The following is a 22,597-nucleotide window of genomic DNA, read 5'->3' on the forward strand; positions in this document are numbered from 1 at the left end:
AAATAAAAGGCAGCAGCTCGTATTCAGAGTCGTGAAAGTGCTCAGACCAGCTCAGAGGTGCTGGGGCAGTAAGGTGTAGCTCTCCTCCCCTACACTGTGGTGTAATAGAATTGTGCCGAAGGGCTGCATGCTCACGCCACGGGAGAACAGGTTTATATTGAAGCCTGCCTGCTGTAACGGTGTCAGATGGTATTTATGAGACTTGTAATGGAGCTAAAAGCTCAGGCACACCTGCTATGCTGGGAAAAGGTACGATACACACACACACACACGTTAACGCGCGTCGTATGCTTCATGCTTGCTGCAAATCCTAGGTTTCGTTTATTTGAACACGATGGTGACTGTAAATACGCTGCACTGAGAGAGGGAGATGCTCTCTGCTCCACTTCCCCGTCCCGTTCTGCATTCATTAGCTTTATAATCTGCTCTGTACTTATTAGCATGTTGGCTGTAAGCACTCTGACGCACGTTATCAAATCAGGGCTGCTGCTGCTGCTCGTGATTAAATTCATGATTGATCAAGTTTTTTTTTATGAATTTATCATTTAGACTTACAAGTTAATGAATCACAAGTGCTTACCTTAATGAAATGTGTTTTTACAACCATGAAAGGGCAATTTAGACCCGATAAATATTCACAAAAGGGAAGGTTTGGGCCTTTGTGCTTTAAATCATGAGCTTCCTGGTTGATGCATTTCCTGTAGAGTGACTAATCAATGTATTGATGAAGTGTTTTAGCTCTTAATCAAATGCAGGACAGTGAACTGACTCTACAATAGTGATGGTCCTGCTGTTGAACTCTCTGTTATGGAGGTTTTGCACAAGCGCGACTCGCCTTGGCACGGCACGGCACGGCACGGCACAGCTATTTTGCTTTTACATTAGTGATAGTACCTGGTACTTTTTTTAGTGCCTGCTCTGGCGAGGTTCCAAGCGAGCTGAGCTGATTGGTCAGAGTGCCGTCACAGGAAGAGGCATGAGCAAGAAGTCCGACACAAGAATCAAAGCGAACAATGCCGAACGGTAGGTCAGTTAAAAAGACTTAAAAATCAACATCTCCAACATTTAGCAAAGGAAATGTGTATTTAGTGACAGCACTGGTGAAAGTCTGGTGAATGAAGACACTCACGAGGTTGGTGAGATAAACTCCAAATACCTCTCATGAGCTCACGTTAAGATGCCTGCTGCTGCATGAGAATAGTGCGGGAAATTGACCAAACCTCACCGTGACGTTATAAAGGAATAAAAAAGCTGCACCTGTGCCAGTGCTCCTCTTATAATAACTCAAAAACTGACACTTGGAAAAGTGAGCATGAGACACTTTATTACACCTATAAGTATATGGGAAATTTGGCCCCTCTGAAGGGTCAAGCAGCTGGAGGAGTTGTAGAGAACAAGACACAAATTACACACACGTTTTCTTTTTTATTTATATTAAAGTAAAACAACTCCGTGAAATATGAAAATGACTTGGATTTAGAAGGAAAGACACAACCCGCTGATATATGAAAACAGCCAAATCCACGAAGGATTAGCGACAATAGTACACACAGATTAATATGGAGCAGTAAGCTGTTGTACGTATTTATGTATGCATATATATATATGTAGATATAGATTTGTCTCTCTCTGCCTATGAATTTCATATTAATATCCAATTTTATTTAGATTTGCTTCATTTGGGAAATGAAAAACTTAAAATATTGCAATGAATTTTAAATAAACTAAAGTAGAGAATGGTAAAAGTTTATCATTCCAATAAAGTAATAAAGTAATAAAAAAAAATGGTAAATCTGTAACTGTAACAGACCAAATTAAAACTTTTTACCTGTCAATTTGTAACATAGTTACACTAACACTCTTAGTTTTGCGTTGCTTTTTAATTTGTGTCCTTGTCTTGTCACTAATTCTCCTGTCATTTCAGATCCCGCCTCTCCTCCATGCCATGCAATCGACTCATTTCCCTCACCTGGTTTTCCCCGCCCAGCTCCTCACCTGCAGTCCATTTGCTCATTAGTCCCTCTGTGTATAAATACTAGTGCCAGATTGTCTTGTGTTAGTTTTTCTGCCGAGTGTTCCAGCAGTTTCTAGATTGCCTTTTGTTCTGACCCTGTTTGCTGGTCTTGGACCTCAGATGACTGCCTGCCCTTTGTCAGATTTGTTTGCCTGTTTTTGGACTGATTTCCTGGTTTTGACTCTGACAAAGTAAAGCCTCGCTGTCGTGCTTTTGGGTTCTCCCTTGCCTTTTCCTCGGACTGTGACAGTCGGCAGTTAATTTGGAGTAATGCAGCTGAAAACAATATTTAAAGCATGTTATTCTATCCTGAGTGGCATGTTTTCATATTTGCTGTGTGTGCAGAGAACACAGATGTTACCCTGATGTTACAAAAAGAAACAGTTTGAGTGTGGAAGAACAGAAGAAGTATAGTGTGTGTGAGAGAATACATTCTGTCATCGGCATTGACAAAGATTCTGAACCAGTGCTGCAGCATCAATGCGGAGGAAACTCTGTAAGGTCACACCGACGAACCGGTCACTGACATCCTGCCAAAACACAGACACACCTTTCTCCACACAATTAAAAGGCTTTAGAGCTTTGTAAAGGTTCGCTGATGAACACAGCAGACACAGCAGCTTCGACATACGACATAATGTATAGAAAACACTGACCTTATTAACACCCGTACACCTCAACAACGAGACGTTTGAATCATACTAAAGTGGCTTTCTTGTGTCAATTTTGTGATTATGGGGAAAAACAAATGAACAAAATAAAATCTATTTATTGTATCCTCCTGGAACTGTTGACTTGCAAACATGTGTGCCACATTTAAAGGTGGATTAGCCTTGTCTCAGACGCTTTACTCAGTGAGGGCACAGGGAGCCACAACCATCATTAAATGGGACGGCGATAAGTCGTGTGTGTGTGTGTGTGTGTGTAGTGTGAGCAAGTAATGGCGGCCAAATGAGGGGTTTTCATAAGAAGAACAATACAGCGGGAGGCGTCTTTAAAATGGCACGTGGCGGCACAGAGATAAGCGAGAGTGTCATTGCTCCACGTTTCTTGTAACCTGAGCGGGCTGAGACCGGCGGCGGCAGCAGCAGCAGCAGCAGCAGCAGCAACAATGATGCCAAAGCGACTTTGATCAACAAGAATCGACCAAAGTGGACAAGCGCGGGCGGCGTTCTCAGTGACAGCAGAGAAACCCGCAGGTCTTGACATCCTGAACAGTGAAGACTCAGCAGAACAAGAGAATAATAATAATTACAGGAGGGAGAAAAGTGTAAGAACATCTGTTCCATATCATTAAGGGATCACACATTACCACTTTTTCTTGTCTGATACCGATACTGATACAACCTGATTCAGATATCAGTCATTTTTTTCCGAGCTGCAAACAACCCGAGCCTTTACCTGACATTTCAAAAGCATAAAGCTTCTACAAATAGTCTGCTCAATATGGTAAATGATTCATATTTACATCGTGCCTTTCTAGTCGTGCTGCTTTACACTACAGTTTATTTACCCATTCACTCACACGCTCATGCCCACGACTCGGCTGCCGACACAGCCGAGTCCTGCCCAAGAGACGAGCGGAGCCAGGAAGCAAACCCACAACCTTCAAGTTGAAAGACGACTGACTCGCTCTACCACTGAGCTGCCGTCGCCCCACAATAACACAGTCTGTGGTTTGTGTAAACTTCTGATCCAGTCATTTTCACCAGTATCATACTATGATTTGAGCATTGTCTCGCCTCATCCCTGCTGTCATCTCCCCCAGAAAAGATGTATACTGTCAACAACGGCGCCAACGGAGGTCATCATGACCAAACAAAGTTAAAACATACACTTGGGTCCAGGCTGTTGCTCTTGTGTACACTTCTGAGAGATTTAGTGCGTAAAAAGTCAAAAATAAATGCCAATATGCATTAGAATGGTGTATAAGAAACATTTGTGCTTGTTGAGTTACTTACATTACACATAAAAAAACCTCGGCTTGTGCTACATAAAGGATGCTCTCAGCTCTCGGCCTTTTTTTTTTTTTTTTACTCAAGGGCAGAGTATAAGCTGAGTCACTGTTATGTCACATGAATCAGCGTATTAACATCAAAAAGCTTGTGCAGTGTGACTGTCGCTGCCCAGCGACATGGTGGGGCGCTAACGCGGTTATTGTCACAGCTCCGGCACAAACGTGTTGCTTCATGCCTCGTGCTCATCAAAACCTGAGCACTCTTCTCACCCAGCAGCCGCCTCAATTACAGCAGCATCACTCCACCGTCCTCCCATCCATCCATCCATCCATCCATCCATCCATCCATCCATTCAGTCTGCTGTGTGTTATTCAACAGGGCTGGGATGGCCTCCATTAGCGCTCCTCCGCAGGGACAGGACAGCCTCTGAAGCACAGCACTCAGGGAGCGCACTGGGGCCCCGCTCTTTACCCTAACAGCTTCATCAACTCTGCATCCCCAGACACACACACACACACAACCTCTGGAGGGCCCAATTAGCAGCCATCACCTGTAATTCAATAACAATGCTCCCTTTCTTTCAGCCTCTCCAGCTCTTTCTTCCGCTGCTCGCATGATTTAAGAAGGGATGACTGCTAATGTTCTCTGCATCAACAGACACATCTAAATCCACGCCGACAGTTTATTAAGGGGTTTGAATAGATCTGCATACTTTGTCGGTTAGCACGAGGCGTCTTCCGACCGCCTCTCCCGTCTTCTTCCCCCGGCGTTCCATTTTTACAAGCGTCGTACATCATCCCTGTGGCTCCGCGCACTACTACAACTCAAGCCCACAAGACCCCGGGATGGATGGAGGACAGACACAAAGAGAGAGGATCCACACTGCACATCCACTCAGCTTCTAATCAAATCCTCTGTTCCATTTCCACGTCCACACACACACCATCCATCCTGCAGCAGCAGCTCTGTGGCCAGTCAACTATAAAACACATATAACATCACGGGGGGATAAAGAGAGACCTGGTCCACGGAGCATTAACAGAACCAAGATGCACTCGCATCATTTGCCCCACTTAGACTAAAATACATTCTGAGGACTTTTTAATACTGATACCAATACTGCTTATTGATACCGATACTGCTTATTGATACCGATACTGCTTATTGATACCGATACTCGTCGACACTCTAATTGAAACCTCTCTATAATGTGGACGTCTGAACACAGGAGTGAGGTGGGGAGCCTCAACACCAGAGGGCAGGCTCTTCTCCTTAAACACATGGTTCTCAAACTGTTGTACGTGTACCTCCAGTGGTACCTGGAGGAAAATCAGAAAAACGGTTCTACTGCGTATACCAGGGTATGTGATCGGAGTGGAGGATGAGGAGGGAGAAAATGATCTTATTGGGAATAAATCTGCCTCCGGTGAAAAGCCCATAGCGGACTTTGCTGGCCACTGCGCCACCGCGGGGCACCTTTCTTTGATATCGACCACCTCAGAATCTGGTTTCACAAAAATCAGTCTTTAAATGATCTGTTCTTCATCACAACACATATCAATTGACGCGGAAAGACAGCAACCAGTGACATTACAAGACTGACTCAGTATCAAAGCTCTACATGTGAACCATCATTGTTTTTATTGAGTTTATTTAGTGCGTTTTTGGTCCAAATGATACACACATCTGAATCACAAAGGACTCAAATGGAAAGCCAGCAACAGGGAAAAGAGGAGAAATAAATCACTGTACTGTGCTTCTAATCTAATTCTCTATTCAGCTCCCACCTGTCCTGCTGCTGCTGTACCCTCTAAGGTCTCTGGGGTGTCTTTAGTAAGTCCAGGCCCCTCCTAACCCACCTGTCCACCGCTCATGATTTATGTCTCATGAGACCGCTGCGGCTGCTGGGAGATGGCCTCAGCCCACTCCTTTTTTTTGTCTGTGTTTGAAGCTCCATTCAAACACAAGGAAGTCTGGATCCTCCACAAATTTGCCCAAAATAATTCATTTCCTGTCACGTGACAAATAATCAATTACCTGACCAGCTGTTTCCACCATGTTTGATACTAATGTGATGGAGATTTCTTTTTGTATAGAGCAGGTCATAATCTAAATCAGCTCAAACCAAAGATCGATTAACAATAAATATGATTGTTTTAATGGGGATACTCCACTTGCTGCGTATTTATCAGCATGAATAACTATTTACAAATTAGAGTCAGTGCTTTCATACTAAAAGACGGGGATTAAAAGAAGAGTGTGAATAAGGTAAAAACCGTCAAAGCAAGATAAAAACAAGATCAAACTAGTTCAATTAGATAATTGATGGGTTTTATTAATCACTCTGGTGGCTGCAGGAACAAAGCTATCTTTTTATCGCTCGGTTTTGCAGACTGGAAATTTGTATCTGCGGCGTGATGGGAGAAAATTCACCATGTAGTGGGAGGGAGCCATGTCCCAAAATGGAAGCAGCCATCGTCTGTAACTGTCTGGTATACATTGGGATTCTGGGTTAAGCTGTGGCTCTCCAATCAGCCGACAAGACCACTTCACAATTTGATTCAGAGAGTTGTTGTTGTTTTTCTTTAGGGGGAACGATCCTTGATCTTGACCCTGTTATCGTAGAGTGTTCTATCAATGTGAAAAGAGGACAGTTTTCTCAGACCATATAGAGTTATAAAACTGACCTTTCAAGGTCCATCTGCAGTACCATCATGGGCCACTAGGGGGCCATGGCCCACACACATAATCTAGTTTTAACTCTTTTCAGTTTCTATTCTCAGCTCCACTTTCATTTTCATTTCAAATGCATTTATTTCCTTTTTCTTTTTTTAATATACCACACCTGCTTCTCTCTGCTTTACCTTTGAGATCTGTCCCCATTTTAAATGGAAGCAAATCAAAGTGTGGCAAGATCTGTTCTTCACTAACTAACACGCACGCGGATTTACATCTGGACCGATTCTTAAGCTCCACAGCACCTCAGCTGTGGGTCAGCGTCGTGCCTGGAGGCAGGCACCGGCTCTGGGCTGCATTTTTGGCTGACATGACCCTGCCGCCACCGCCGGCCCTGTGTTCTGTTTCTCAGGTAGCAGAAGAGAAAAAAAGAAAGTGGAGGATGGCGGGTTATGCAAATTGTGGCAGCACCAAAGGAGAGGGTGAGGAGTTTCCCACCAGCTGAGTGTGAAAAGAGTGCTCCCCCTCTCCCACAGACACACAGGACTTTGAATGAGGCTCTTTCTTTAGACACACACTGGCCTGCATGTGCACATAACCCCCACAATCACACAAACGTGCAACCCAAACACATATACAAACTCACGGCACGGATGCACACATTTTTTAAGGCACGATCTGAGGTTGGATGCTGATCGGCAGCAGCAGCAGCAGCATCAGCAGCAGCAGCAGCAGAATAAAGCGTGTCCCTGCACCACAGGTTGTCTTTCGCAGCTCAGCTTTTGAGAACAGATTAAAGTTTTAGCCGTTAGCTGTTTAGGGAGCCTCTCGAATACATGAATATTCAGGTGGGTGAATGAGGATGATGAAGTGCACCAGAAAAAGCAGGTTGCATGAGGAAATGGGTTAGGCCACCTTATAAGAGAAGAAGGTGTGAGTTTGGCAGTTCCTCTAAGATTTTATGCACCAGTGGTGCTGGAGGTAAATTTCACTTCTGGTTCCCCATTTTTTTTCCTGCACGTAGGTAGAAGTGAGTCTTCATCACATCATTTGACTTTGATTGAACACAGCAGAGAAAAACGTCTAAGCTCCGCGTCCTTAGCACGGCACCTTTCCTCATATGCAGATTTTCTAAAAGCAAAGCAGCTTTAAATAGAGAATAACATTTAATTAAATTACAGTATCAAGTGGGAAGGAATGTTTTCTACTGATCCAGGAATAAATAGATGATCTTAAAACTTATAACAGCATCTAAATGCAGGACTTTGAGTCGCGTTACACATTCACAACAGGAAAAAGAACACATTTTGCTCGGACACAGAAAAGCAAAACATCCTCTCCCTTTTGCGAGCGATGTTCTTGTCTTCACTTTTACCCAGTTTAGTAAATGTACACTCCTAAACTATTATCGGTATGCAGAGGTGCAGTCACAGAGTAGCTGCTGCTCATGAAAATGTACGTAAGGTTTTATTTTTCTTGTGTAATTTTGTGTCAAACACAAGCAAAACCACATCCACATGCCGTCCACAAAAACAGAGCCTCGCAGCACATGTGGCTCTTGTGTTTTGTGGTGCAACACAGCTCGGGGGCTGCTCCATTGACCTCTGACCTCCATGTGGAGAACCATGTGGTCTAGGTGGAGGAGGAGGAGGGGGGGGGGTCATTCCATCAACTGCCATCAAAGCTGCAGCTTTACATGTGGACATATTCAACCTACCCTTCAAAGACAATACGTTTTACATTACTTCCTTCCCACCTCCACTAAAAATAGATTTTGTATTGAGTATTATTGACTTGCTCAAGAGCAACTGTCCAGAATCCATCACTGCGACGTAGGGCTGCTGGTCGCAATCATATCTACAATCAAAGCGTTAGTCCAATGAGGACGTCCTCAAATATTTAGTTTGGTCCACAAACTGTAAAAACAACAACATTAAAAGTGACATAACTCCCATTACTAATAGATTTATGGACCGCACTTAAATAATATCTGCTCTCGTGCACAAGTGGGATCAGCTTCTGTCAACATCTGTCAAAGGTGACGTCACCTGACTGAAGCCCCGGCAACATGTTAATGTATGTAAATCCAAACAAGGACGACTGTGTGTGTTGTTATGCAAAGCCTCGAGGAAAGTAGCAGTTTCCCACCTTGATGCACACACACACACACACACACTCTCTCTCTTAGTCATGCAAGGGAACACACACACATATTAGTCACAGCAGTAGCAGCAGTTCTCTTACTCCCCCCCCCCCCCACCCCCCCGAGAACCATAAAAGGCAATGGGAGGAGTTAATGGTGACTTGCTAAAGACATCCTGTAGTGCTTTGTCATTCCACAGGCCCAACACACACACACACACACACGCACACACGTACAAGGAGAAGGTAACACGAATGACCGATTGTCACGGATCAATTAACCGCTACTGTTGACCACAACCATGACTAATGCCACTCTGGACCACTTTCCTCTGACGCTTCCCTGACTGACCGACAACAAAGGTGAACATGTGCACAAACACTCACTTGTGTGGCAAAGCCCTGAAGGTATAAATAAAAAAAGATTAATCTTCCATAAAACAATATGTGGGAAAGAACATGGAGATAAAAGCAGCGCGAGTGTGTGAGAGTGAATAACAGCGTTCGCTCGTGAGAATGATTGAATATATTTGTACGTAGCATCTATAATTTGATCTTAATTATAGTGTAGCGGGACGAATCCGGTCTATGTGTGAGGAATATTTCGTGTTAACGGGGAGGAGGACGCACACATGAGTCCTCTGCTTTGTACCGTGAATAATCTTTTACGCAAAAAAAAAAAAAAAGAGGTTATTCTCAGAGGAAGAGAAAACAGCAGATTAGCACAATTTCCATTGCGAGTGGGAGGAAGAAGAAAACACCACCAACACCTTTAGCCCCTCCCTCAATCGATCTTTCAAGTGATCCGAATGATGAAATAAAAATACAGAGTGAGCGCTATCGCAATTCTGAAGAACTGAGCGTGTTCGCCTGCGCTTTGCTTTCCCACCGACGCAAACAGGGGCCCGAACATGAATATAACGTTTTTTAAATGTGGGGGAAAATTACAACATGCAGTGACGCTGAAGCTGTTAATTACTGGACCCTATTTCCTTTAAGAAAGTGTGACTGTACAAGGTTTCGAGTCCCACCGCAAAAGTGTTACACTTCAAAAGACGCAGTGACACACACCGCTGAGGCTATGAGATATGAGCTGGGTAAAATGAGCCATAGCTTTGACAACAGAGACGCAGAGGAAATGCTGCTCATCTGCAATCAAACAACAGCAAAACGAAAAAAAGCCTCTCACCACAGAGAGAGAGAGACAGAGTGGTACTATTAAACAGTCCTTCAAAGCCTTTTCACATTATCAACAAATGTAGTATGTCAATGAAAGCGGCTTCAAACACGACACTTAGAGACATATTTGTATATATAGTAGCATGTAAATCCGGAGACGCGCTGCTAAAGGCCGAGCACTGGCTGTCGTCCATGTACAAGAGAGTACGCCGCTCTGTGTTTATCCTGTCAGAGGTATGTTAACACCAGGCCACAGTCCTGGAGTCACTAAATTGCTGTGTTGGATTACAGTCCAGCTGAGAGCGCACACACACACACACACACACACACACACACGTAACACGTAAAAGTGAGAGGAAAGTAGTTGGATGACAAAGCAGCAGCAAGCAGCCTGCGTGGAGAGCTGACACCTGACACACACTGAATAACTGACTGTTTGCTTTTTGACTGTATGTATCACACATGCTCAGCTCGTCCTCCACAACACCGGGAGTCGTCTTCTGTGGTGGAACTGTGAGTTATAGCTGCACTTTCTCTGTCATGTTTCTCTGCTTCAGCGGTGAACTCTTCTCAAGGTTGCTGTGAAGTCACGTGCATTAACGGTGTGCATTAATCCCAGGATCAGACCACACAAATCCAGGTCCATTTCCATGCGATTTGGTCGCGGTAAAGTTAGTTATGAACGAAGTGTAGTGTCACGTAATTGAAGAACAGAGATTTGGCGTCTGGGACACCCGGACAAGAAGTCTAGCGCGCTAGAATTTGTTCTATTTTCCTCCTACGACGTGTTCCTGACGCGGCGTCACATACAAAGATGGCGAAGAGGCAGAGTATTATTTCTGCATGTTTACACGTTTAGGTTGTCCAAATCTTGATAAATGCTGCAGAGTCACTGAAACTTTGTTTTTTAAACATCGGTTTATGGGCCAAAGTTGAGCTTTTTGATACACATAATGTACTGTGTATCCCTGCTGTATAATAACTCTTTATTTAAGTTAATTAAAACCATTGTATTTATCATTTGCAATTATTTCACGGTGATATTTTATCAGATAAACGGGGAGAAGACAAGAAAATCAGCCAAACATCTCGGTCCAAACGCATCAACGTCATCGGAAGACCGGCATGAGTATAAATCATAGAAAAACTCATACAGGTCGACCTCTACTGTCAAAGCGTATAACGCGCTGATGGCCTCGTGTTTAGAGAAGATACAGAGACGTGAGTCATTCAAAGCCGGGGACACGTCACACAAAAGACGGCGGAAACACACTGAAGCATCCGAACCAGAGGAGTTCATCGAATAAGACTTAAAGTGTTTCAGAAAACAACTTAAGATCCCTACAGCTTCAAATTAATGTTTAATTTATGCAACAAAAAAACAAGTCAGGGAAGAAGTGAAAGCTTTCGGGGCATCTCTGCAGGCCAATAACCAGATGACACTCATTTGCTACGCTTTTATACTGGCATGTTTACAGTTGCTGCCCAGTGGGAAATCATCTCTATAAGTAAGGAGAGCGAGGCCAACTAACTGTCAACTATCATTAATACCAGGCAGGTTAGAGTGTGTGTGTGTGTGTGACGAGACGGGCAAGAACGGTAACATTTCAGTTTGAGTTGCACGGGCTAACGGTGCGGCGACACCAGAAAATGAAAAACAAACTCCAATGTGACTCATTAAGAATGAGATCAAACTACAGGAAAACGACTCCACGGCACAAGGGTTGATGTGTTTGAAGAGATGGATGTTGACACCTGACTGTCAGAGATGCTGTTAAAAAAAAAAAAAGTCAAATGACAAATCAAAGTCTGAGCTGTTGCTCACATTCCGGTGTATTATTTCATGGTGTGTAACACAAGAACACAAACAATGTTTATCTTTAAAACGCATTTGTCTTCAGCCCTGAAACTTTAAATCGCACCAGAAAGGATGTCAGATTATCCTAAACTCTCCACAAAGGGATTACTTACAGCACACAGTCATTAGAGAAACTGATAATGAAAATAATCATTACTTACAGCTCTAATCCATAACAAACAAGAAAACTCTCAAGTGAGGTCAGGAAATATGTCCCTGGGACTGTAGCAGCTCATTAGCTCTGGAGCTAACTGTGGCTCGGTGTTTGTGTTGTGCAGGCAGCAACGTTTTTTAAGCAATAACGATAATAATGGAAAACTATGTCTGGTTCTGGCTTCTCAAATATTTGTCGTTGTCGTTTTTTAATACAAAAACGACAACAAAAACAAAATAGTGTCTGTCAAAACAGGAAATTTGTCATCTTGAGCATGTTTTCAATATTGTCTAACGCTATATGTATATATGTATATATATATATATATATATGTGTATGTGTATATGTATATGTATATGTATATGTATATATACACATACACATATATACGTGTATATATATATATATATATGCAATTAATAAAATTAAGGAAATTTGTATGTGAATTGTCAAGGTGACAACGAGCACTAATTAAAGCATTTGTGACACTGATAGTGGTGGTTACGGTGCATTAGCACAGGCTCATGTTTGTCACATGCATGAGCTTCTTTTGTCATTCAAAGAGGTCGAGTGGTTTGCATCACATGGATGAAAACTGTTAAAAAAAGAGTACAGGTCTGAATAGGGCTGGGCAAGAATTAAATAACAATACATACTGACATAATGTCAAAGCACCTCTGGAACAAAGACAGGTCATCACTGTGAACGTGTTACCTCTGTTTAACAAGTGTTTGTTGTTTTCAGGCCATAAAAGAAGTTTGAAACCTTGACTAACTGCTTCAAAAATCTGATTACGATCAGCATTTTTCAAGGTTCAAGTAATCGTTTAGTCCATAAAATGAAAATGTTGATCTGTGTTTCCCAAACCTGGAAATGGTGACGTTCTCAGACATCTCGTTTAATCCGCAAACCAAAATATCTGTCAAATGGAGCAATGAAACCAGAAAATATTCACATTTAAGAAGCTGAAAAATCAGAAAGCTTGTTTTAATTATTGAAAAAAACCCACGTAGTTAAATGGCAGCCCTAAAATGAATATACTTTAAACTCATGGTCAATTTCATGTGGCCCACCACTTAATATCACATGATAAATAAAGTTATTTCTCTATTTTGTTTATTAATATACACATTTTGCTTCATAAATACATTTACATTGTGACCTGTGTATCGTCCCACATCAAAACAAACACTTTTATTCTGAAATGATGTGAAATATCATCATATATATTATAATTTTGATGTCTTTTTCCTCAAAAAGTTGCACTTTTCTTTCTTTTGACTGACAAAATTTGAGTGTGAGATCCCTGCCGTGCGGCTTCTTTGCTCTATATGACAAAACAATGTGAATTTCTTTGGATTTGGATTCATTTTTTTGTCATTGTATGGACCAAACGACTGCTTGCTTGATCATGAAGATCATTTTAAGAATAACAGATGACGGAAATATTCATTAAATGCGACACTAGTCGAAAGTGAGGCAGGTTGAAAGGGACACGCAGATCAGCTGTTTGCACTGAATCACGTTTATTTCTGCATAGTGATATCATTTTTTGCTTCTTTTTTTTTAAATAAGGTGCATCATGAGGTGTTTGCGTCCCACACAGTAAGAAAAACACGGCTAAATGGATGTAAATGCACCTTCATAGGTGTTGCATCACCTTGCGTGTGTACCTGGCTGGACCTGCTCGTCTCCAGCCCGGAGGAGAAAAAGCAGCAACCCCGCCTTCACTCCACTGCAGTGATGCTTCTCATCGCCATTCCCTTCCGCGCACACAGCGCTCAGGAAATTCTATAACGATTTACCGCAACACAATAGATGGAAACCAGGGGGTTTGACGCTGTTAATGCGCAGGCAGGGTGGGAATAACAGAGGGAATAAGCGCCTCACGCAGCGCTCGTTTTCCTGGGCACACACACACACACACACACACACGCAGCTGCAGGGTGCACTCAACCAAACGAGCCAACATTAAACCAAAAATATATACACAAAAGATGATAAAAACATGCACAAGTGGGTCAGAAATGCGTGCGGATAAATCCCGCGAGAATGGAGGGGAGGATGAGAGCATCCATGCGAAGCTGGCGTGGGTGAACGGTGGAGGAGAGGAGAGAGGAGAGGAGAAGAAGAACTACAAAAATCATCTCTCTACCTGCACAAGTTGACATTTGGAGCGGGTTTTCCGGGCTCCACGCGACGCGGAGACTTTACACACTCAAAAAAAAAAAAAAAAACGACGAGCAGATCCTGTTCGAGAGCCGCAGGTGTTTTATTATTATTTGTGTTTATGTCCAGGCCATTTTTCCACAGCCCCCGTTATCCGCGTTCAGGTAAACATGACGATGATGATGATGATGATGGTAGTGGTGGCGGTGGTGATGATGATGGTGGCTCCTGTACGGACGCACAGAGTCACCGTCGTGTCGTCAGCAGCAGGAGGAGGAAAAAAGAAAAGGTGCTTTCCTGCCCCTCGGCTCACACACCAAACCTGATAACGGTGTCCGTCCGTATAATACTGGATATGTGGTTTACTTCTTTTTAATTGGTAGATGCGACGAGAGAGGGGAGTACAGGTAAGAAACCGTCCAATGAGGGACTGCTCCTCTCAAAATTCGCCTGAATTTAAAGGTATTGCACCAGCCTGCGTTTAAAGTTGCGTTTTAATACAGTTTAAATGATAACAGGTGGACTCCAAATGCGTCTAAATGAGTGGGGAAGTAGCACAACACACTGAAAACCTCTATTATAGAAATAAACTGCTCGCAGCCTATGTGATATTATAGGATTATTACATGAACAAGTACCATTAAGTGAAAAGCATACGCAGTATTTGGAGTATTTCAAGCCCGACAACACAGGTGCGACAGTCGAGCACGTGCAAAGGGAGCCGTTTGCAACGGTTTCAACAACAAAAACCACGCCGAGTAACAAAATACGGCAGCTTTATGAAGGCGAACTGGTGCAGATAAAAAGGAAACGCGAGCAAGCGTGAACGTAAGTGTGCTAAATCCACTTTACCATAATATACAATACATTTCCCAGTCTTACCTTAACGAGGGGAACATGTGCCGTTGCCGTTGCGGCAAGGGAGGGGTGCAGCGGAGATAAAATAAACATCCTATCTCTTTGCCATCACCAGGAGAAGTGAGCACGACCAAACCCCATACACAATATCCAGCGCTTCTCGCATCAACGGCGCGATTCGCCGTCAAATCGTCCAAACAAGCAGCCAAAGTTGATGTAGTCCGAACAACAGCGAGCAACCGAACCGTTCGGGGCCGAGTGAGCAGCAAGTTAGCACCAAAGTAAATCCCGAAACAACCTCGCCCTGAAAGATTTCATCCACTGAACTACAAAACTGCGCTCAACGGGCCACGTTGTTATGAGAAAGCCCCGCATCCTGCCGCCAACAGTTGCTGAGGGTGGGAAAGTGGCACAAAAGTAAAGAAACAAAGAAGGGGCAAAAGTGGAATAGGGTAGAAAACACAAACGGGCATGACGCGCTCATCGGTTTCTTATTATAGCCGGATAACGGTCCACTAAGTCAGGCGGCCCCATGCACCGCTAGGCGGAGAGCGAGCCGCCAGCCAGGTATAACGGTACACCACTATACTGGGACGTGAACGCACCAACACTCCCACAAAACTCCCCGAAACGCGCTCTAACTCACTCCAAAAAGTCTCCACAAGGAGTTGACCGAGGCAAAAAGCTCTCCGGCAGCCCGGCCGGACCGCTCAGCGGCGGTTACAGCGGAGTTCCACTTACCGCTGCTCCTCTTCGGGTTCGCCTGTTTCCTGCGCTTACACCTGGGGCCATCCGCCATGATCCTCTCGCTGAGTCTGAAACGCAGCCGCTCGCTAGTCACCTCCCCCCCTCCTCCTCCCGTCTCTCCTTCCTCCTCCCTCCCTCCCTCCTGTCCTCACCCCTTCTCACCCCTCCCTACCCCTGTCCGCTTTACGACATCACCTTCCCCCAGCCAGGAACACCTGGTTTGCGACACACTGGCCGCTTTTACGGCATCACCTTCTCAAACACCTCAGCCCATGGCCCCTCCTACTGGCCGGACATGACTGTGTGGTGTCCACACACTGTCCCTCCTCCTGCTGCTCCTCCTCCACCTCCTGCTGCTCCTCCTCCTCTGGCCAAAGTAAAAACTTAACTGCAAGGTGTTTATCTGCAGGTGGAAAAGTAGAACTGTAACTAGAGAGAATAACTAAAGTTAAAAAAAATGTGGTGCTTATACAGCAAGAAAATAATAATAACAATGAAGTAAAAGTGGTCTAAAACTGTTTTTATAATAAAATGCTAACTATCCAATCAAAAATATCTAATTCTGATAGAAAAATGTCATCAATTGATCTTATTTACATGACATTTCTTTGTTTATTATGGTGTCACATTGTTTATTACAGAGTCTCAGCAAATGTCTCAGGAGGTGATGAGGTTTTTGGAAAGTTTTGGAAAGTCTTTATTTGTATGTATTTGTTACTTTTGCCTTCTTATTCTAAAGAAAATATAATTTATGAGGGAAAACATGGAACACAAACTGAAAGAGTTTTCTTTTATCTTCCTAGTATAGTGAAATTACAATTTGTTTTGGAGTGGAAGTATTGATAACAAACTATAAGCCTAATAACATTATTATTATCATTATATTATTATTTATTATTTATTATTATTATTATTATTATTATTACTATTATTATTATTATCATAATAGGGATGGACCACTTTTTTGTGTCTGATATCACAAACTTGAATATACTACTGATACTGATATTAGTCAGATACAGTCATTTTAGAATCTGTTAACAACACATTTGTGCTGAGTCATTTCAAAGACATGACAGTTAGATTCTCTAACCGTGTAACAAATATATGTGTTCTCCCAAAAAAAGAAGAAATAAACAGCTCAAACATGACACACTTACACATCACATTCACTCAATTTGATTGTCTTATTATGTCTTTGGTAACGTCTTGTCTTTTGTCTAATAAAGAAATGATCTGCAACAGCTTCACTGTCTTTGTAAAATAAGTTCTACAAGTAAAGGTCCTCAGTAGAGAGAGAGATAGAGCTAGTATTTGACTTTTATGTGAGATGAGCAACTACAGTTTAAATGTATTTCATTTTATGTAACCAAGTAAAAAAGACCAACAACCTTGAGATTGAAATATTAAATATTAAAAAATTAAATATTAAATTAGATACAGAAAGACAAACAATGTTTTTTTGTTTTTGACTAAAACATTAATGTAACTGTGTATAGTGTGAGCTACGAACTGAACCCACAACCACTTTTTTAATACCTTTACTTCTAAAACTTGAGTAAGTGAGAAAATTACTTTTGATACTTGAGTACAGTAAATGTCTTATACTTAAGTATTACCTTTTATAGACTTTTACTTAAGTAAATATTGTAAAAAAAAAAAAAAAGTAATTTTCTGGTAAGATACTTTTACTCAAGTATTCCTTTCAGGTATAAAACTATATCTAGGGCTGAACAATTAATTGATTGCATTTTTACTGAAATTGCAATACAGCCTACTGCAGTTTTCAAATAGCAGGAGACCAAAATGTGTGTCAAAATATCAGTTTAGATGAATTACTGTCTTGACCTATGCCCATCTTATTCCACAGACTGAGGAGAACATCTTTGCTTCTCACAGATCTGAACAAATGTCACACAGGCATCATTTTAAATATGTTTTTCAAATGAAAATGAGAATAAAGATGTACAAATCACCGTTCCCTCCCTCGCATAATATGAATGAACAGGTAATCAGGCAGGTACAGATGACATAAATGCCCGGCATGAGTAGCACAAAGAGGAACATAAAAAGCAACTGGAGAAAAAGAGGCTGGTATACTATAATTAGCAGGGAGCAGGTGAGGGAGCAGGTGAGGAGCAGGTGTACAGGTATAGGCGGGGAACTTCCATTGAGTGGGAACAGTGCACAGGTAAGCAGATGAATATAAAAAAAGAGCAGGCAATCACAGCAGATGGCTTTGTTTGTTTATTTGCACGTGAGACATTTAATCTGTTGATATATTGGTGTTAAAATCCAACATGTGACACCTTTTTAAAGGAAAACAATCAGTCATCATCACAATGTCACCAACTTTTGAGCCGCAAGTCCAGAAATACATGCTCACACACACACACACACACACACACACACACACGAAGCACCGCTTTGTCCCCGGCGAGGACAGAAGTTCAATGACAGTTCACAGCAGGTCAGGGTAGAGAGGACTTCACAGACCCGACGAGCTATTCTTGTACCTGCCGACGATCGGATTTCCAGCTCAGACACACCAGGTGCAACGACAAGCAACCAGCAAACCTCCTCCGAGCATTCTGGCACTGTGTGGAGGACAGGAGCGGGGGTTTGAAATTAGCCTGCACGGGATTAACAGGGACAGAAAGTGTGAGATTATATGAATTGTTCAAAGGTGATTCATTGTCCCTGTGCTGGATTCAGACGCCTGGTATGGACACATGAGGGCAAATGCTTCGCAGTAGGCAGAGGTGGAAAGAGTCCTGAAATATTCTACTCAAGTAAAAGTACCACTATTTTGATAACATTTTACTTTAGTACAGTTAAGTTAAAGTAAAGTAGTGACTTGTTTACTCTGAGTAAAAGTGACTTTTTTTAACAAGGTTCTTTCTTGTGTTGTGCAAAAAGGACATGGGGACACAAACCTCACATAAATTGATTTTAATTAAAGGCAAACCTTTACAAATTAAAGTGCTGACAAAATAAAATATGTAAACACATAATGTATCAGTCAACATGGGTCAAAGGTCACAGATGCTTTAACTTTCTCACTCACTCTGGGACCTTAATTAAAGTCAATTCACCTGTCCTCATCGTTCACCTATCCTCATCGCTCACCTGTCCTCATCATCGTTCACCTGTCCTCATCACTCAGCTGTACTCATCGTTCATCTGTCCTCATCATTGTTCACCTGTCCTCATGGTTCACCTGTCCTCATGGTTCACCTGTCCTCATCATTCACCTATCCTCATCGTTCACCTGTCCTCATTATCGCTCAGCTGTTCTCATCGTTCATCTGTCCTCATCATTGTTCACCTATCCTCATCGTTCACCTGTCCTCATCATCGTTCACCTGTCCTCATAGTTCACCTGTCCTCATCATTGTTCACCTGTCCTCATCATTCACCTGTCCTCATCGCTCAGCTGTCCTCATCGCTCAGCTATCCTCATTGTTCATCTATCCTCATCATTGTTCACCTGTCCTCATCGTTCACCTGTCCTCATCATTCACCTATCCTCATCGTTCACCTGTACTCATCATCGTTCACCTGTCCTCATCATCATTCACCTGTCCTCATCGTTCACCTGTCCACATCGTTCCCTGCCAAAGTTTCCAGTGCTTGAATGTTTTCTTGTCTTTATTTTCCTTTTTTAATTCAAACTCAGGTCAACTTTTTTTTACCGGATGTGTGTGAAAACGTAGCAAAGTACAGTACTTCCAAAAAACAGTTCTCAAACTGTGGTACGTGTACCACCAGCGGTACGCAAGCTTCCTCTTGTGGTACTTGGAGGAAAATCCAAAATAATATGTGTGGACTGGGGCTGAGTCACCTTATCGCTCGCTCCATCTTAATCTTATGTCACTACACCAGTGTGTGAAGTATATGTGAGGAAGGGGAGGACGATGAGAGATCAAATAATCTTATTGGGAATAAATCTGCCTCCTGTGAAAAGTCTGTAGCTGACTATGCTCGACCTATTTACACCACTGTGTTTTAGTGTTTAACGTAGTATTTAATATTAAGTATTTAACGGCGATAATGGTATTACTTTGAGAGCACAACATTTTCTCAGATACCACTGTGTTACATGTTGTGTTTTTGCTTCCTGAAGTTCCAAGTTGAGCTTCTATGCCGTGGATATACTTGAGTCTGTGCACTAAATATGCAAAGTACAGGGCAGTAGAAGGGCAACAATGTCAAAAAGTTTTAAAAACACATCATCCCTCAAGTCAACACATTGTCCTCATGTCAGCAAGCATTAGCAAGTGTCAAACTGGTACTATTCCAAATAGAACCAGCAAAAGAAATGCAAAAACAAACATCTGCAGGGCAAACACAGTGGAAAATGTTGGGAAGTGTAAATTCATGCAGTCATCCAGTAAATTATTAATCGATTACTTAATAAATCGTATTATTCAAGCTTTTTTAATAATTATAACTTGATTTCTGATTTTTCTACTTCTTAAATGACTATATTTTGTGGTTTCATTGCTCCATTGGCAAAGAAATCATTAAAAGATAAGACACATCGTCATTTTGACATTTGGGAAACACCAGTCAAACGAGTAAACGAGTATGATAATAATTGTTAGTTGCGTCCCTTCTTTGATTTAAGAGATTCTGCAGGACGTAGACATTGTGCCATGTTTTGATTTATTATTATTTATTTGTTTGCAAATCTGTCTGCAGTTCATTAAATGAAAGTTGAGACTTAGAGAAAACGGATCATCTGTGATCATCTCCTCCTTCACCACCACAACAACAGTAATGCTTTAATTGAATCTCCCGCTGACAGGATATGAAGGGCTACAGAATCCTCTCCTGTGTGAGGGAGGGCTGCTGCTTTTACTACATGACAACATCTCTACAGGTGATTGCTGCCCTGCTGCCGGGGGAAGTGTAAGGGGAAATGGACGCCATTATGCAATGCTAATTCTGCATTGACATGAATATTAGGCTCACTGCAGGTTTGGAGGCTTGTTTTTTAGCCTCCTCTCTTTGGTAAATTCATTTGTATTTCTGCTGGAGATCCTTCTCCATGAGAACTCAATGGACTGTGAGTGTTGTTCTTTGATGAGCAGCGTAGCCTCAGGCCAAATGTCTCTTTATTTCTTCATCAGCAGTTTCTTTTGTCCTGCGTGAAGCAGGGGGTTCCTTACCTTCAAGGCTGAAGCTGAATCGGATTAACCTCTGAACCTGCTCGTGTAAGAACCACATTACTTACAATTTTCACTTTGTTTCCAGGTCCACTCTTAGATTATTATGAGTTAAATAAAAAGTCATTGCCATGGCTGAGTATTTCATCTCTGACCCTCTAACGATTAGACCTTATTCTAAAGATTAAATCACATCTTATATATTGTCTGTATAAAACTGGTGGTGTCACTCTCTTTTCACACCACAGATGCTTTCGGAGGGAGTCTCCGTTTAACGTCTGAAACAACACGGAATTAAACAGAAAATCTCCCATCAAGCGCGCGATGAGCCTCTAAACAAATGAACATATAACAAGAAAACATGACAAAATACGAACATAAGGAAGCACACGCCCACCTTCACCTGCAAACGTGCACCTATTTGGACGGCCTATTTGTCAATCAAAGGTTTTTATGTCCCAATACATGCTGGGCTTTGTCCTCTATTTGGGACCAAGACGTTTTCAGAGACTAAAAATAAAACTCTCCTTTGACATTAAGTGTGTAAGTTAAATGTATATTTGTAAACTAATAGATTTGCCCCCTGTTTGCATGTTCTCCCCATGTGTGCGTGGGTTTTCTCCAGGTTCTCCAGTTTCCTCCCACAGTCTAAAAACATGGAGATTTGGGGATTAGGCAAATAGGACACTCTAAATCGACGGTGATCGATGAGACGATGATGATGACTCCGCCCACGTTGAGTAGGTACTATTTTGTAGTGGAAAACCAACCTAAACCATGCCGTGGTGAGGTGAGGCGAGCTGGGACCATAGTGGAAAAGGGTCATATTGGACCCTGTGATGGACTGGTGACCTGTGTCCTGCCTTTCACCCTATGTCAGCTGAGATTGGCACCAGCAACCCCTGTGACCCACATGTGGAGGATACAGCAGCAGAACCTGTTGACACTTCTGTTGGTGCTTTTCCACTACATAGTACTGCCTCACCTCGGCTACGCACAACTCTACACGGTTTGGTTGTTTTTCCGTTATACAATATATACAGTATATTAGCTCCTCAATGTGGGCGGAGTCATCCCAGCACGGCTGCACGTGACACACACAAACACAAACCAGTGACTTGTAAAGCAGTTGTTTTTCTTTGTACTGAATCATTAGAATCAGTTCATTAAAAGGATTTGTTTGCGAGTCGAGTCGTGCCAGGACCATGCAGATGGAAAAGCCGCATTAGGTGGCTTCATTTTCTGGACCCAGAGACTAAATCCATTGTTTATATACAGTCTATGAAATAAGAATTTCACTTTTATTGCTGTGTTGGAGAAACTATTATAGCTCTAGCTTCAAATGTGTATCACATCACAATAACAACATTAACTGAAGATGTTGAGCCCGTAGCAAATGTGCCGCAACCCACGAGGACCTTTCCTGCTCTCATGTGATACTTGCTCTCATGTGACTGTCGGTATATTGGTCTTAATAGGTTTGGCCTTTTGATGCAGCGCCGTCCTCTCAGGCTGAACGCCTGCTGTTTCTGTTTCACGCAGGTTAGCCGAAGCTTCTCGAGTGAAAAGTGAGGGGGGTGTGGCACAGAGACACTGATATGTTAATTAAACCAAACATGTAACTCGTCCTTACAAACAAATCAATTAACTTCAGCCCTTCTATCTCCACGT

The 22,597-nt window shown here is 42.4% G+C and overlaps 1 protein-coding gene across 3 annotated transcripts in view; it reads right to left on the reverse strand.

Annotated features, from left to right (window-relative positions):
• The window catches only part of zeb1a (zinc finger E-box binding homeobox 1a), a 56,765-nt gene extending 40,879 nt beyond the window's left edge, over positions 1-15,886 (reverse strand). Inside the window, exon 1 of one of the 3 annotated variants that reach the window (XM_058629302.1) lies at positions 15,750-15,886. In XM_058629302.1, the coding sequence (XP_058485285.1) occupies positions 15,750-15,807 (58 nt within the window). In that variant the 5' untranslated portion in view covers positions 15,808-15,886. Of the gene's footprint in view, positions 1-14,136; positions 14,474-15,032; positions 15,599-15,749 lie in introns of those variants that run through there. The other 2 variants (XM_058629320.1, XM_058629311.1) reach the window with 2 other exon arrangements.
• Positions 15,887-22,597: the final 6,711 nt, after the last annotated feature.

This window comes from Solea solea, chromosome 1, assembly GCF_958295425.1.
Source record: "Solea solea chromosome 1, fSolSol10.1, whole genome shotgun sequence".
NCBI classification, from domain to species: Eukaryota; Metazoa; Chordata; class Actinopteri; order Pleuronectiformes; family Soleidae; genus Solea; species Solea solea.